The sequence below is a fragment of the Pelecanus crispus genome, chromosome Z, assembly GCF_030463565.1.
Source record: "Pelecanus crispus isolate bPelCri1 chromosome Z, bPelCri1.pri, whole genome shotgun sequence".
NCBI lineage: Eukaryota > Metazoa > Chordata > Aves > Pelecaniformes > Pelecanidae > Pelecanus > Pelecanus crispus.
The window spans coordinates 41,782,954-41,796,042 of NC_134676.1; the positions used below are offsets into that span (position 1 = coordinate 41,782,954).

The 13,089-nt window shown below is 36.7% G+C and overlaps 1 protein-coding gene across 6 annotated transcripts in view; it reads left to right on the top strand.

Moving 5' to 3' along the window:
• Positions 1–13,089, top strand: part of VPS13A (vacuolar protein sorting 13 homolog A) — a 108,794-nt gene that overhangs the window by 13,152 nt on the left and 82,553 nt on the right. For 5 of the 6 annotated variants that reach the window (XM_075726383.1, XM_075726385.1, XM_075726386.1 and 2 more), the window contains exons 11-19: positions 1,426–1,553; positions 1,793–1,899; positions 2,583–2,754; positions 3,127–3,189; positions 6,680–6,815; positions 8,638–8,732; positions 9,562–9,704; positions 11,068–11,269; positions 11,361–11,475. In XM_075726383.1, the coding sequence (XP_075582498.1) occupies positions 1,426–1,553; positions 1,793–1,899; positions 2,583–2,754; positions 3,127–3,189; positions 6,680–6,815; positions 8,638–8,732; positions 9,562–9,704; positions 11,068–11,269; positions 11,361–11,475 (1,161 nt within the window). The remainder of the gene's footprint in view (positions 1–1,425; positions 1,554–1,792; positions 1,900–2,582; positions 2,755–3,126; positions 3,190–6,679; positions 6,816–8,637; positions 8,733–9,561; positions 9,705–11,067; positions 11,270–11,360; positions 11,476–13,089) is intronic. The other variant, XM_075726384.1, reaches the window with a different exon arrangement.

A 13,089-nucleotide genomic window follows, 5' to 3' on the forward strand; every position in this document is an offset into this window, starting at 1 on the left:
CATTGGCTCCATTCAAACATGGTGATTGTTTACTTTTCACTATATGGTAAATACACAGTTTTTATTTCTCATGTGCATCTGTGTGATTGTTTAGCAACTGTTTACAAGGCAATATGGCCTTTGAAGTGGCTTGTTCTCTGGCAAGCAAGTCCTCAGTTCACTATATCCAGGGTTAAAACGGGCACTGTTGATTTTATGGGTTTTTTCTTGCTGCCTTTGCCTGAAAGAGGAAGCCTTTTGTGTCTCTTCATTTGACTGTCAGAGAACTATTTAGTAATTTATTCTGATTTCTTATCTGTTTTTTCCAGTTGCTAGCTTTGACTCTTTTTACAAGAAAATAAGTTTAAACATCATCAGTTCTCTAAGTCTTTACTAATAATAGTTGTATGCAAAATTGCAGGATTCAGGATTTACACTCTTAAAATTCAGCAGTGCAATCAGAGCCGCAGATACTATATTAGATACAGATACAGAATTAAATCATGCTAATATTCTGTGGTAAATGAAAATTCTGACTCTCTTAGAGCAACTCTTTAGACTGAAACATTGATAGAAAGGTAGTAAAATCTGCTTGTGTCATTTGATCTAAATGCAAACATAACACACATAGAAAGGATGAAAAATGAAATTTAGGAAGGTAAGTACAGGGAGAAAATTAATAGAAATGCTACCACGTAAAATGTGTAGATAAAAGTAAAATAAGCTTCACAAGAAATACAGGGCTTAAAATGAAACAAAGGTGAATCGGTGTAAACATGGCTTCACCTTACAAAAATGTCTGTTTCCACTTGTATGAGCCTTTCAGTGAATTTAGAATATTTGGTATGTGGATGGTCTATCAGTATATCTGTTGAAATCAAAGGGATTTTATTTGATAAAAATACGATTTACACAAATTCAAGTAAAATACAAATTGGACCAATTGCTGAAACAGATGGAAAGTTGAACTAAATGTGGCTTCTGAAGGCTATATGGAGTGGCTGATATTGCAAAATTGTTGAACAGATAAAGTATTTCTGCTCTGAATGTTTTTTTGTGATGTGTGGAATAAGAGTTGTTATAGTGAAGTAAGTGCTATGTTTGAAACTATCTTGTACTATAAGTAGTTTATATCATAGCCAGAAAAAATAGATTTGTTGCAAGTATAAACTATTAGTTGAAACATCTGCCATGTAATACTGCATACAGAAAATTTTGTGAAAACGTTTCACAAATACTTGTTCCACAAATGTTGCCAGAATGAAACTGGAAATTGAGTATAGATTGCGTTATATTTTAAGCTGTGTTGATGAAGTCTTCATGTTTTGAAGTCTAGCATTTTTAAATGAATAATCTGGTATAACTTGAGCTGATAAGTATTATGTATCATTTATGGCAGTCCTAAATAATTTAATTGCACTTTTTATATCAACTTCTGTTTTTTAGTATTCCGCCCAATTTCAGCTAGAGCCAAACTCCTTATGAATCCTCGATCTGATGTTGACTTTTCATCACCGAAAATGGATTTAGATGTAAATTTACAGGATATAACTGTTGAATTCAATAAGCCACAGGTATAAATACTCTTCTGAAGTTATATGTAATGTGGTAAAAAAGTTTGTTTGCAAAAATAGTAAGAAAAGTGGTCTGAAATTTTATAATAAACATACAGAATTGATTCAGTTATTAGTCTTGTTTTTCTTTGTAAATTATTTTCTTTTTAAAGAGAAGCTTGGTTCATGTTGTTCTTGGACAATAACACTCAGTTTGAAATTTTGTTTGTTTATGGGTTTGTGTTTTTTTTCTCTTTTAGTACTTCAGTGTTATGGAGCTTCTTGAGTCTATTGATATGATGACTCGAAATCTGCCATATAGGAAGTACAGACCTGATGTTCCATTGCACAGCAATGCCAAGATATGGTAGGCCATCTCAGACTTTGAAAATAATTTGTTGGTTCTTCATTTGCCATAATTACCAAGGGATTGTTTCTTACTTAAGGAGGTTAGAATTCATTTCCTTCTGAAACAAAGTACTCTATTCTGTTTTTGTTTGTTTCTCTTAAGCTAGGCATATTAAAAAAAATTGGTGAGGACCTCAAACCAAAGGTGAGGACACAATATTTGAAAGCCTGCATTTGCTGTCTTGAAGACCATTATCAGTAACTTAAGTCTGATAGTGTTTTAATATCCTAACTCTGTTTTAATGAAGGAGACTCCATTATTTGTTAGGTACTATTACAAGAACATAGCTGTTATTTAAAAATAGGCAAACCTTTTCAACACAGATGGCAGAGATTTGATTTCTTTTCAGAAGATTTCTTACAAATATGTTGTAGTTATTCACACACTCACATATATATATTTGTGGTCATATTTTTTACAAGGTTACTTTTTAATTTTAGGAAATAGCAACCTGTCAGCTCTGTGTGGAAAAAAAAATAAAATCCTTAGGTTCCTCTACTGATCAGAAGTGTGATAGTAGACAAGGGATTTCACCCTTTCACAACTTGAAGTAGTATTTAGTGTGAGTCTGCATAGCTGTGGGTGTCTTTTCAATATACCAAAAGAAATGTAAACTGTACTTCATTTGTCTTTGCTTTTAGGTGGAAATATGTTATTTATGGCATCCTTGAAGTAAATGTTCAACCTAAGCTCCAAATGTGGTCATGGGAACACATTCGGCACCATAGGAAACAAGTGAAGAACTATAAAGAGATGTATAAAACAAAGATAACTTCCAAAAAACCTAACGAAGATATCTTAAAATTGTTGGAGGTTAGCAGTTTTCTTTTAAAGGCTTAAATATTGTTCATCTTGCTATTTTCTTAAACTTAAATGTTTACATGTTCCTAAGTGAGTACTAAGTTAAAATAAGATTTTCAGTGGCCAGACTTGCAACTTCATCAGTACCTTTCTCTGTGAGCAGTATTAACAAACATATTAGGTAATTTTTTAAATTAGTAACTGCAGTGAAGAAAAACTTAAACTGATGTGCTTTTCTTTTCCAGGTTTATTTTAAGTTTGCAGCTTGAGCAAATTAACTTGGGTTGCACTGAAAGAGTTGTTTACTGTCATTTCCTGTAAAACTGAGCTGTGAAATCTAACCAAATGAAATTGTCAAAAAATGATTTCTCACCTCCTTTCTAGGAATTCGAAAAGGCCTTGGATATTTTTAACATCACTCTAGCAAGGCAACAAGCAGAAGTTGAGGTAAAATTTCATCATTTAAGTGAATCTAAAAATAACTGCAACATGATGATGTGGAGATTTTAGGGAGATGCATTTTCGTTCTACTGATTGAATTGTTCGTTCTACAGTCTTCGGATTTTCCTTGTGTTTCATGTTTGTTATTATAAGGCATAAATTAGTTGCAGCTTATAGGTAAGCAAATGTTAAATAGCTCCCTATACTACTGCTTCAGAATAACTGATCTGGGAAAAAATTCTTTCCACTTTTGGTGAGGAAGATTTACTGTGGAAAATATGGTCAAAGAATGATAGAATAAGTCAAGTTGGAAGGGATTATACCCAAAGCTTCAGGCTTTTTCTTTTTTCTTTTTTTCCCTCCTCCCCCAACAGCCTAGACTATTAGTTTATTCCCTTCCTTCCTGATACCCTATTATGTAGGCTGAACACCTGTATATGTAGTATGTTGACCTTTTGTTACTATTTGCAAATTTTGGAATATAGCAAATGCAGAATACATTTAAGTAGGTAATCAGTTAGGCAAGATAGTGTGACTTGAGTAGTCACACTTAATTTGTTAGCCTTGTTTTTCTTAGGTTAGTGTACTGCTTAGTTTTCAGTGTGGTGTCTGAGCATCCTTCCAGGAGACTGAAGGGAAGTCTATATAGGTTTTCTGAAATCTCTGAAGTGGTCTTTCTCCCTTAATAATCAATATAACTAAAAATTAAGCAGAATATGAAGTTTCAAATCTGAAATAATGTATTGGTAATTAAACTTCATGAACGTCAATCATTTCTTATGGCAGTGGTTGTGGGTTTGGTTTTTTTTTAATTTTCTGGAGTATATTAAGTATGGTGGGAAGGCAATTGCTGCAGTGATAGATGTGGTGCGTCTACACCAAAACTCTAAACAGGAATCCATAAACGTAATTTTTTCCTTCTAGTTGTCTGTATGTACACCCACACTTGGATGCTTGTGTGATCATTATGCAGAAGAAGACACATTTATGTCCCTCCCCTTCAGTTGTTTGGCTGAATTAGAGTGCTTTTCACGAGAGGGTTTTTTTGTTTTGTTTTAGTTCTCATTCAATTTTGGCATGTTTTTATGTTGTACCATATAATTTCTGTTGGTTTTCTTTTTCCTCTTACTTCTTGCAAGGTGAGGGAAATCTGAAGGAATTTTCTGTCTAGTTTTATTCTTCTTTTCTCCAGTGTGACCATGCTGCTTACAAAAAGTTATGTCATATTGCATTCCTGACCACTTCCCAGTCCTGAGTTTTAAGATAGGTTTCTGTAGAGTTTAGAAGTAGGTTGCAAGCAAATGAATTTTTGTTTTGGCTGTAAGCCTTGTATTTGGAAAGTGTTAGAAAAGCACCTTGAAACATCTGCTAGCTAACTGAAAATATTTCCAAGTATTGAAAGTCAGGTCACAGTGACTCTAGCTCTAGTGTTCTAGCTCCATCTATCTGTCATAACCCATCTGTCTTACAGTTAGCAGGTCATACCTCTGCACAAGGTCTCAAGGGACTTGTAAGAGGCAGATCTACTACTAGCTTGGTATCCTGACAGCCTTCGGTCTACTAGGAATTTAAAGGAGCACCCTTTAGATGTGGGCTGAGTAAAGGCAGATAAAGGACCCTACTGTTCGTAAGCTTTTTTTGTTTTTTAAAAACATACCTTAGAGTTGAATTTCAAGGGCTTGCTTTTCTCTAGACCTTGAAATCAAGCTCCCCAGAACTCACATTTGTGAACACAGTACCATCTGATTTTCTGGGAACTTTGTAGCAAGAACTTTATATTCCAAACCTTAGGCCATTTTTTAATCTTTATCACTAGTGCCCTGAGTACAAAATACCAGCTTCGGTGAGCCAAGCATCAAGACTCTGTATCAGATAGCTTGAGAAATTTTGTGCTTTCAATCTAGAGAAGACTTTATAGATGGTTCACCTAATTCAGAATACAGGATGACAGTCTTGGTTCTCTCTTTATTTTAGTCAAAACAGTTTACCTTGCTGAGTAGTCTTTCCATAGATTATGACTGTTTTTATTACTAAACCATTGTAAATGGAGGATGGGGAAAGCTCAACAGGATTTCTTCCGGAAATTTCTTTAGTTCCCATACTGCACAAATGTTTTCTTCATCCTTGCAGAAGTGCAGTTCCCCTCCCTTCTGTCTGTAGCCTTTCTTACCTTGGACTCTGGTGCCAGCTGCTGCCTCAGACATATTGAGAATCATAGCTTTAAGCATCACTTCTTTTTCTCCATGACAGTTGTCCTTCAACACCAACTCCTTGGTGCCCTAGAAACCTCTAATTTCAGAGGTTTAACAGCCCTTTTTTCTAAGGCTCTGTCTATTCTTTCCTTGGACTGTTGGCTCTGTAACATCTGCTTGATGATTTGGTATCCTTTATGAAGAGGACTTTGGAGGATTTCGTTCAAATTTTTTGAGGCCTTGTGTTGTTTAGCTGACATTCTGCATCATCTCTCTGAGGTGAATCAATAGTATCAGTTCAGAAGGCTTTATGTTTTTGTGGTGAGTCCTCCCTTCCATTAGCCTGTAGGTGGACAGATGTGACAAGATCCTAAAAAGTTCTGATTTATAGCCAGCTGTTTTCCCTAATTGTGTTGCAGAAAGATCTTGGGTTTTTTGAATGCTGAGAAAGGATCCCTGTCTCACTCACTTTGGAGGGTATCACATTCACTAGGCGTCTCTAAATTCAGAGCTTATCTGAAAGTATTTGTATCTTTTTGGATCATATTAGTCATGAAGAAAAATAACTAATTTGTGTGGTCCACTACAGTTTTGAGAACTCCTCTGTCTCCTGGATCGCTTGATGGTTGTTTGCCGTCCCTCATGCCAAACTTTCAGTGGTCAATCATCACTGGCAATAGACAGTACATCCCCTAGCTGCTGAAATAATGAATGTGGGAGAAGAGAGGGCTTCCTTACTATTATAGCAATAGGTATCAGATCCAGCAATAGTTTTCTATATTCCTTAGAGTAAATATTCTATTAAAAGAGCAAGGATTTTTTTTTTTTTTAAATTATTGCTTTGGATATCTCTCTTGAAACAAAAAATATAGGGATCATTTAAACTTTGGCCTGTGCTGTCTATTTAATTGCTTACATCTATATTTTTAATGATTCTTTATAAGTGCATTGTTGTAATGTAGAGCACTATATAGTGTTGTGGAATTTTTTCTTTTGGTGGTGGGAGCTAGAGAGAAAATCTGCTATGTAAGAAACATTTATTGACTTGAAATCAGCTACCTTTTGCTTGCTGTTTTTGTTGATAAAGTTGGTTGATTTTATGCAAGTGAGAATTGGTCTGATCATGCACCATGTACTTGAAGAAGTTATTAGAAGAAAAACTGAAAAATACCATGTTGCCTTTTCAGTGGTTGTCTAATAATGTTTTGATGTGTTAGAGCATGTCTTGGGTCTATATTTTTCTTAGGAAAATGAGGAAAGAAGCATGAAGACAATGACTTGTTTGAGTATTTTTTAAATTTCAGGCAACTAAGGCTGGATTAAAAATCTACAGACCAGGAGTAAAACAAGATGATGAAAATTCTGGTGGCTGGTTTAGCTGGATATGGAGCTGGTCAGGTGAAAAAAAGGATGAACAAAAAGAAGAAGTAAAAGGTTCAAGTATGTTAATTTATTGGCAGTTTTTTTTATTATTAAAAATGACCTATTAGAATAATAGGTCCCTAGCAATGGAATTTTGGTTTTGTTTAATATTTCGTCTATCAGATTATTGATGTATACATTTTCCCTTAGCCTTTTTTTGCTGATGAAGTTGTTAATTGGATGTTACAGAGGTATCTTACAATACCTTCCATAGGTCTTTCTGAACTGTCTTCAATTTGTGCTTTCTCCTGCCACAGTTTTCACATTTGTGTGCGTGGTGTGCTGTGTATGGGGATTTGAAGAAGGTGCTAGAAAACAGTAGCAGTTAATGGAATGTAAACAATTTTACTTCCATTCGTTTTATAATTTGGCTATTTCATGCAGTGTATTGGAGTTTGATTCACTTAAGTACAGGGCACCTAGTAAAGGTTGTGGAACATGGAAAGCAAATCAAAAATGTTGCCCCTATTAGCAAGCTAGCAAATAGAGTAGGTCAGTGTGATGGTTTGACCCTGGCTGGATGCCAAGTACCCTCCAAAGCTGCTCTGTCACTCCCCTTCTCAACTGGACAGGGGAGAGAAAATACAACGAAAAAGCTCGTGGGTCGAGATAAGGACAGGGCGATCACTCAGCAATTAATGTCATGGGCAGAACAGACTCGACTTGGGGAAAATCAGTTTAATTTATTACCAGTCAAAACTGAGTAGGAGAGAGGAGTGAGAACATGTGTAGGGTAATAAGAAATAAACCCAAATCTTAAAAACACCTTCCCCTCACCCCTCCCGTCTTCCTGGGTTCAACTTCACTCCTGATTTTCTGTGCCTCTTCCCCCCGAGCAGTGCAGGGGGATGGGGAACGGGGGTTGCGGTCAGTTCGTCACACGTAGTTTCTGCTGCTCCTTCCTCCTCAGGGGAGGACTCCTCACGCTTTTCCCCTGCTCCAGCATGGGGTCCCTCCCACAGGAGACAGTCCTCCACGAACTTCTCCAGCGCGGGTCCTTCCCACGGGCTGCAGTTCCTTATGAACTGCTCCAGCGTGGGTCCCCCATGGCGTCACAATTCCTGCCAGCAAACCTGCTCCAGCGTGGGCTTCTCTCTCTCCATGGGTCCACAGGTCCTGTCAGGAGCCTGCTCCAGCGCAGGCTTCCCACAGGGTCACAGACTCCTTTGGGCACATCCACCTGCTCTGGCGTGGGGTCCTACTTGGGCTGCAGATGGATATCTGCTCCACCGTGGACCTCCATGGGCTGCATGGGGACAGCCTGCCTCACCATGGTCTTCTCCACGGGCTGCAGGGGAATCTCTGCTCCGGTGCCTGGAGCACCTCCTCACTCGCCTTCTTCACTGACCTTGGTGTCTGCAGGACTGCTTCTCTCACATATTCTCACTCCTCACTCTAGCTGCAGTTTGTGTCCCGGTGTTTTTTTTTGTTGGTGGTTTTTTTTCCCCCCCCTTCTTAAATATGTTATCCCAGAGGTGCTACCACTCTTGCTGATGGGCTTGGCCTTGGCCAGCAGCAGGTCTTGGAGCCAGTTGGCATTGGGCCTATCAAACATAGGGGAAGCTTCTAGCAGCTTCTCACAGAAGCTACCCCTGTAGCGCCCCCACTACCAAAACCTTGCCACACAAACCCGATGCAGTCAGAATAAAAGTGTATCTGCATTTTAAAGCATGCTCTAGGAGACTCAAGACTTTGTTTTAAACCTCAGAGTTTTTGCTTTTACTAGTTCAGGACAACGTTGACAATATCTGCTGCATGTTACAGAGCTACCAAGCACTGCAAAGTATATAACAGATTTTGCATTTTTCAGATACCTGTATTGAGTTTAACCTCTTGACAGGTCTTGAAGAGCTGATGACACGTGAAGAGAAGGCTAAACTTTATGCAGCAATTGGATACAGTGAAACAGCTGTGGATCCAACCCTTCCAAAATCAGTAAGTCATAACTGACTGACACCAAAAAATTGGTAGCTTTATCTACTAATAAAAATCTAATGATGATAGGAAATCAGTTTTAAAATTACTTGAAGGTCTGTCTCTATATTTGAGTACTGTTCTGACACTTGTTAATTAATTTTTACTTTAATTAATTTTACTTTTTAATTAAGTTACTGCATGCTGGCTTTGTACAGAACAGAGCATCTTTAGATGTCGTTTCAGGAGAGTGGTTGTAGAGCTTACTTTGGATATTCTGAAAAAGTTAATAATGAAATTTTGCTCACTCAAGCTAGAATAAAATCATGTAAGTACTGTATTGCTGTTTAAGTTATGAAAGGCTTCATATATCCTCTTAGAATATCCAGAAACTTTTTAAGAAAGTGCACTAAGTGATTCACTGGAATCTTAAATCTGAGTGATAGTAGATGAGGTCAAGTAGGTGAGTATATAAGGAAAGGGGTGATTGAAGGACTGAAGTGGGGAAGAGCAACGTTTTTGAACCATTCAGAAGTAGTCTGATAAGTTATCTTTATGTGAGATACCATGCACTGTACAATGAACTGCCTTCCAGCTCTGCATCAGAGGCCCTTTATCTCAAAACATGGTGTAGGCACATCAGAAATGTATGTTTGTAAGCATAGTCTACCCTGCCTCTTCATAATAACTATTTGGGAATTACTTTTACACCAGCTATGATACAAGCTGTTTATAGCACTAGAAAAACTATCAAACTGGTATTTGTGGTTTTCATCTCTTCATAAACTGTATCAAAATGTATATTAACATATTTTATAACCCAGTGTTGTTGTTTTTCCTGCATATCTAGTATGAAGCCATGAAGCTCTCTGTGAAGTTATTAAGCATGTCTATATCAATAAGAGAAAACAAGCAAACTCCTGAGCTGGTAGAATTTGCATTAACTGGCTTGAGTACAGTATTTACCCAACGACCAGGTGCACAAGCAATAAGGTGAACTTTCTCTATCAAACTGTTTTCACTCCTCGTGAAATGTTGATGACAGCTAATAGGCATTTTAAGGCTCTGTTACGATGTTTAACTTCCATTTTGCACTGTGCTTTCTTGTGTAGTTTAGGAGCAGAATCATCCTGCAACTGATGGACAAAGTGAATGGATACTGTTTCCATGATTAAATTCTCTCCATCTTCAGAATTTTTTGTGCCAATACAGATTTTGTCCTTTTTTCAGTTTATCATTCTTACATACAAGCAATCCAGTTACTAACTTGTTTCTTGCTTTGAAAAGTGATTGTTGCTCTTTTGAAACTTAATCTGAGCAAGATCATCTCATAACCACTTGGATGTAGGCATTTAACATAACTGAAAAGTTCTTGAGTTTTCAGTTGAACTTCTAGATTTGCAGAAGAAAGCTGTAACTGGTGATTTTGGCTGGGTTTTGTGTTCTCACAGTAGATGATGAAAAGCAGTGATACAAAATATTTTCATTTAAAATGTAATGACTTAAAAATTCTGGTGGAGGGTAGCCTTCCTGTTTTAAACCTTATCCCCTCTACTTTGGGGCATATTAGTATAATCTATGTATGATAATAAGATACTGTTGATCTTGCCGAGTTTTACGCATAATTTTTTCAAGTTTTGCTTGCAGGTTTTCTGTTTGTTCCCCTTGTTGGCCCTTATAATGCTGTCATACTGAGAAAAAGGGAAGAAAATGTTATATTTTTACAGTGAAACACTTTCCTTTGAGTGTTGGGAGATAGAGATCTTCAACTGAGAGCTGTTAAAGAGGTGGACAGGGTATTGAAAAAAAAGAAATCCAACACCTAAAAAATACTTCCTCAGAGTAATGAGGCTATTAATCTTGTGCTCCTCTTGTGGTGTTTCTTTTATTTCTCTGCACTGGAACCCTTCCCTCTCTGCTGTATCTCTGTTCCCCAATGTAAACTCTGCCATCTAATTCCTGAGCTCATGCTACAGAATTCCCATTTGCATGGCTCTTCTCTGTCCTGACACCTGTCTTCATGAAAAGTGTGTGAAGTGAATAACTTGCACCCCCTTTCTTATTTACTCAAGGGTGGCTAATAGATGCAAAAGATAATTAAATGGGAAACAGTTACACATGGATATATGTGCTATAGCCTTAGACTAAGCTATTTATATTTAAGGTAGGGTAGAGATCTGATGTTGTTGGTTTTCTCGGTTTTGTTTTGGGTTTGCTTTTGGGTTTGTTTTGGTGGTGTTTTGTTTTGTTTGTTTTCTTTTTTTCTTCCCCAGCTCATTACTTATACTCTTAGCATCTAATTGTACCTAGCCAGATGGATATTACATTTGAACGTGCTGTATACCTTTCATTACAGATTTGAAACAAAAATTACCTCACTTGAAGTTACAGGCATGTCCAGAGAAAAGTGCACACCCTGTCTCCTATCTTCTCGAACAGTCTATTCGGACAAGAGTACCTCACTCTTAAGCATAATGTTTGAGACTAATCCTTTGGATGAGAAAGCAGATCAGAGGCTTAGAATAGAATCACAGCCACTGGAAATAGTATATGATGCGGTAAGTACATAATTGAATAAATTATACATCTTGAAAAAAATCTTACTTAATAGTAAATTTGCCATGTATTATTTTTGCTTTATTTTAACAGATGACAATAAATAGCTTAGTGGATTTCTTCAGGCCTCCGAAAGATGTACATTTAGAGCAGTTGACATCAGCAACTCTGATGAAGCTTGAAGAGTTCCGTGAAAAAACATCAACAGGCAAGTGCTGCATGCTCTTCTGATTGCACGCTTAGACAAATTTTATATTCTAGGAGTATGAAAATATTACATCTTTCCATATGGAGATGCATGGGCCCAAGTCATAGCTTTCTAACACAACACCTAAATAAGCTGAATTCTTCAGTCTTACTACAAAGCATTTGTTCTAGGTATTGGATAGTTTTATGTCTGTGTCTTTTTAATCTTCAACTTTCTTTGTAAAATATGCTTCACACCCTGAGGTAGTGTTTCAGTATTTATTCTGTTGTACTCCGTGCAGAGTTAAAACCAGCTTGTTACTTCCAACTTTTCTGTTTTGTTCATCTGAGTATCTAAATGGCCTTAATTGTTTCATACTGTTTAAAAACTGATCGTGAGATATTGGTCCTCTGATGAAACCCCTAAATGCTTTCCAGAGTTGTTGCTTTTCAGGACACTATCTGCCTTTGTATAGGTGTTTTCCACTTTATTCCTCGATGAATGTTGATTTTGATCTGGATTGACTCAGAGCAAGTCATATAAACTGTATTTATCTATCTTCCAGTTACTCAGCATTAAAGCCATTCCTCTAGTTTTCATTTCATGCTAGCTTTTTATTTCTAGAAATCTTGTATTTTGACACGAGAGACAATGGTGAATACTTTAAGACTAACACTAAGATTTATGTTAGAATTAACATGCTCCAGAAAGGATGTGTGAGGCTTTCTACATCAGAGGTGTGTCCAGCCCAGTGTCCTGTCTCTGACTGTGGATGGGAGAGGATGCTAAGGGGAGATGTCATATATAAATTCTTTTCAAAAGGGGGGGAAAAAAAAAAACAATTATTTTTTTTACCCTCATTTAAATTTGTAACTTATTAATATTTAAATTGTACATTTAAAAAATCTGAATACTTAGTGATAATAAGTGAAAGAAGTTGCAGAAAACTCAAGCATAGTGTATATTTAATCAATTGCTTTTATCAAACAAGTATCAGGAATGAAATCAGGCATCAGTTATATTTCTGTTCATTAGTTCTTTGCTGATTTAACTGTTTAATTAAGGACTAATGTCAGATTAACCAGTCAAAGTTAGTGCATCAACTTGCTTGTCTTTTCTATCAGAAACTTCTCCAGCAATACTGAATACATTGATACCACAATTTATTCCTGTGATAGATTTGATAAAAATTTGCTTAGATTCAGTATGCTTGGTTCTCTGCTCATTACCACAGAATACTCTGATTCTGATCATGATTCATTTTTTTGTGGAAATATGAAATCATGCTATGTGTCTATTATAATTCAAGCATAGCATTACTTTAGAGGTATACCCAATGACTCTTACCTTCGTAAGGGTGCTGAGTTGCCCATAGTAATCCAAAAGCTTGTTCCACTCACAAAGGAGAAGCCTGATGGAAGTTTCTAAAAATATTCTGTGCATTGCTTGTAAAGTCTTTGCTGAGACTTGCAACATTACTAGGGGAGGAAGATTTGAGCTGCAGAATACTCTGTTGAAGGGGACTATGCTAATCTTGGAGGTAGAATAAAAAAATTGAATCGTATCAATATAATTAATATGTTCAGACCTGCAGTCCTTCTCAGGAAAGAATTCTTAACACTTCTTTCAAGCAGT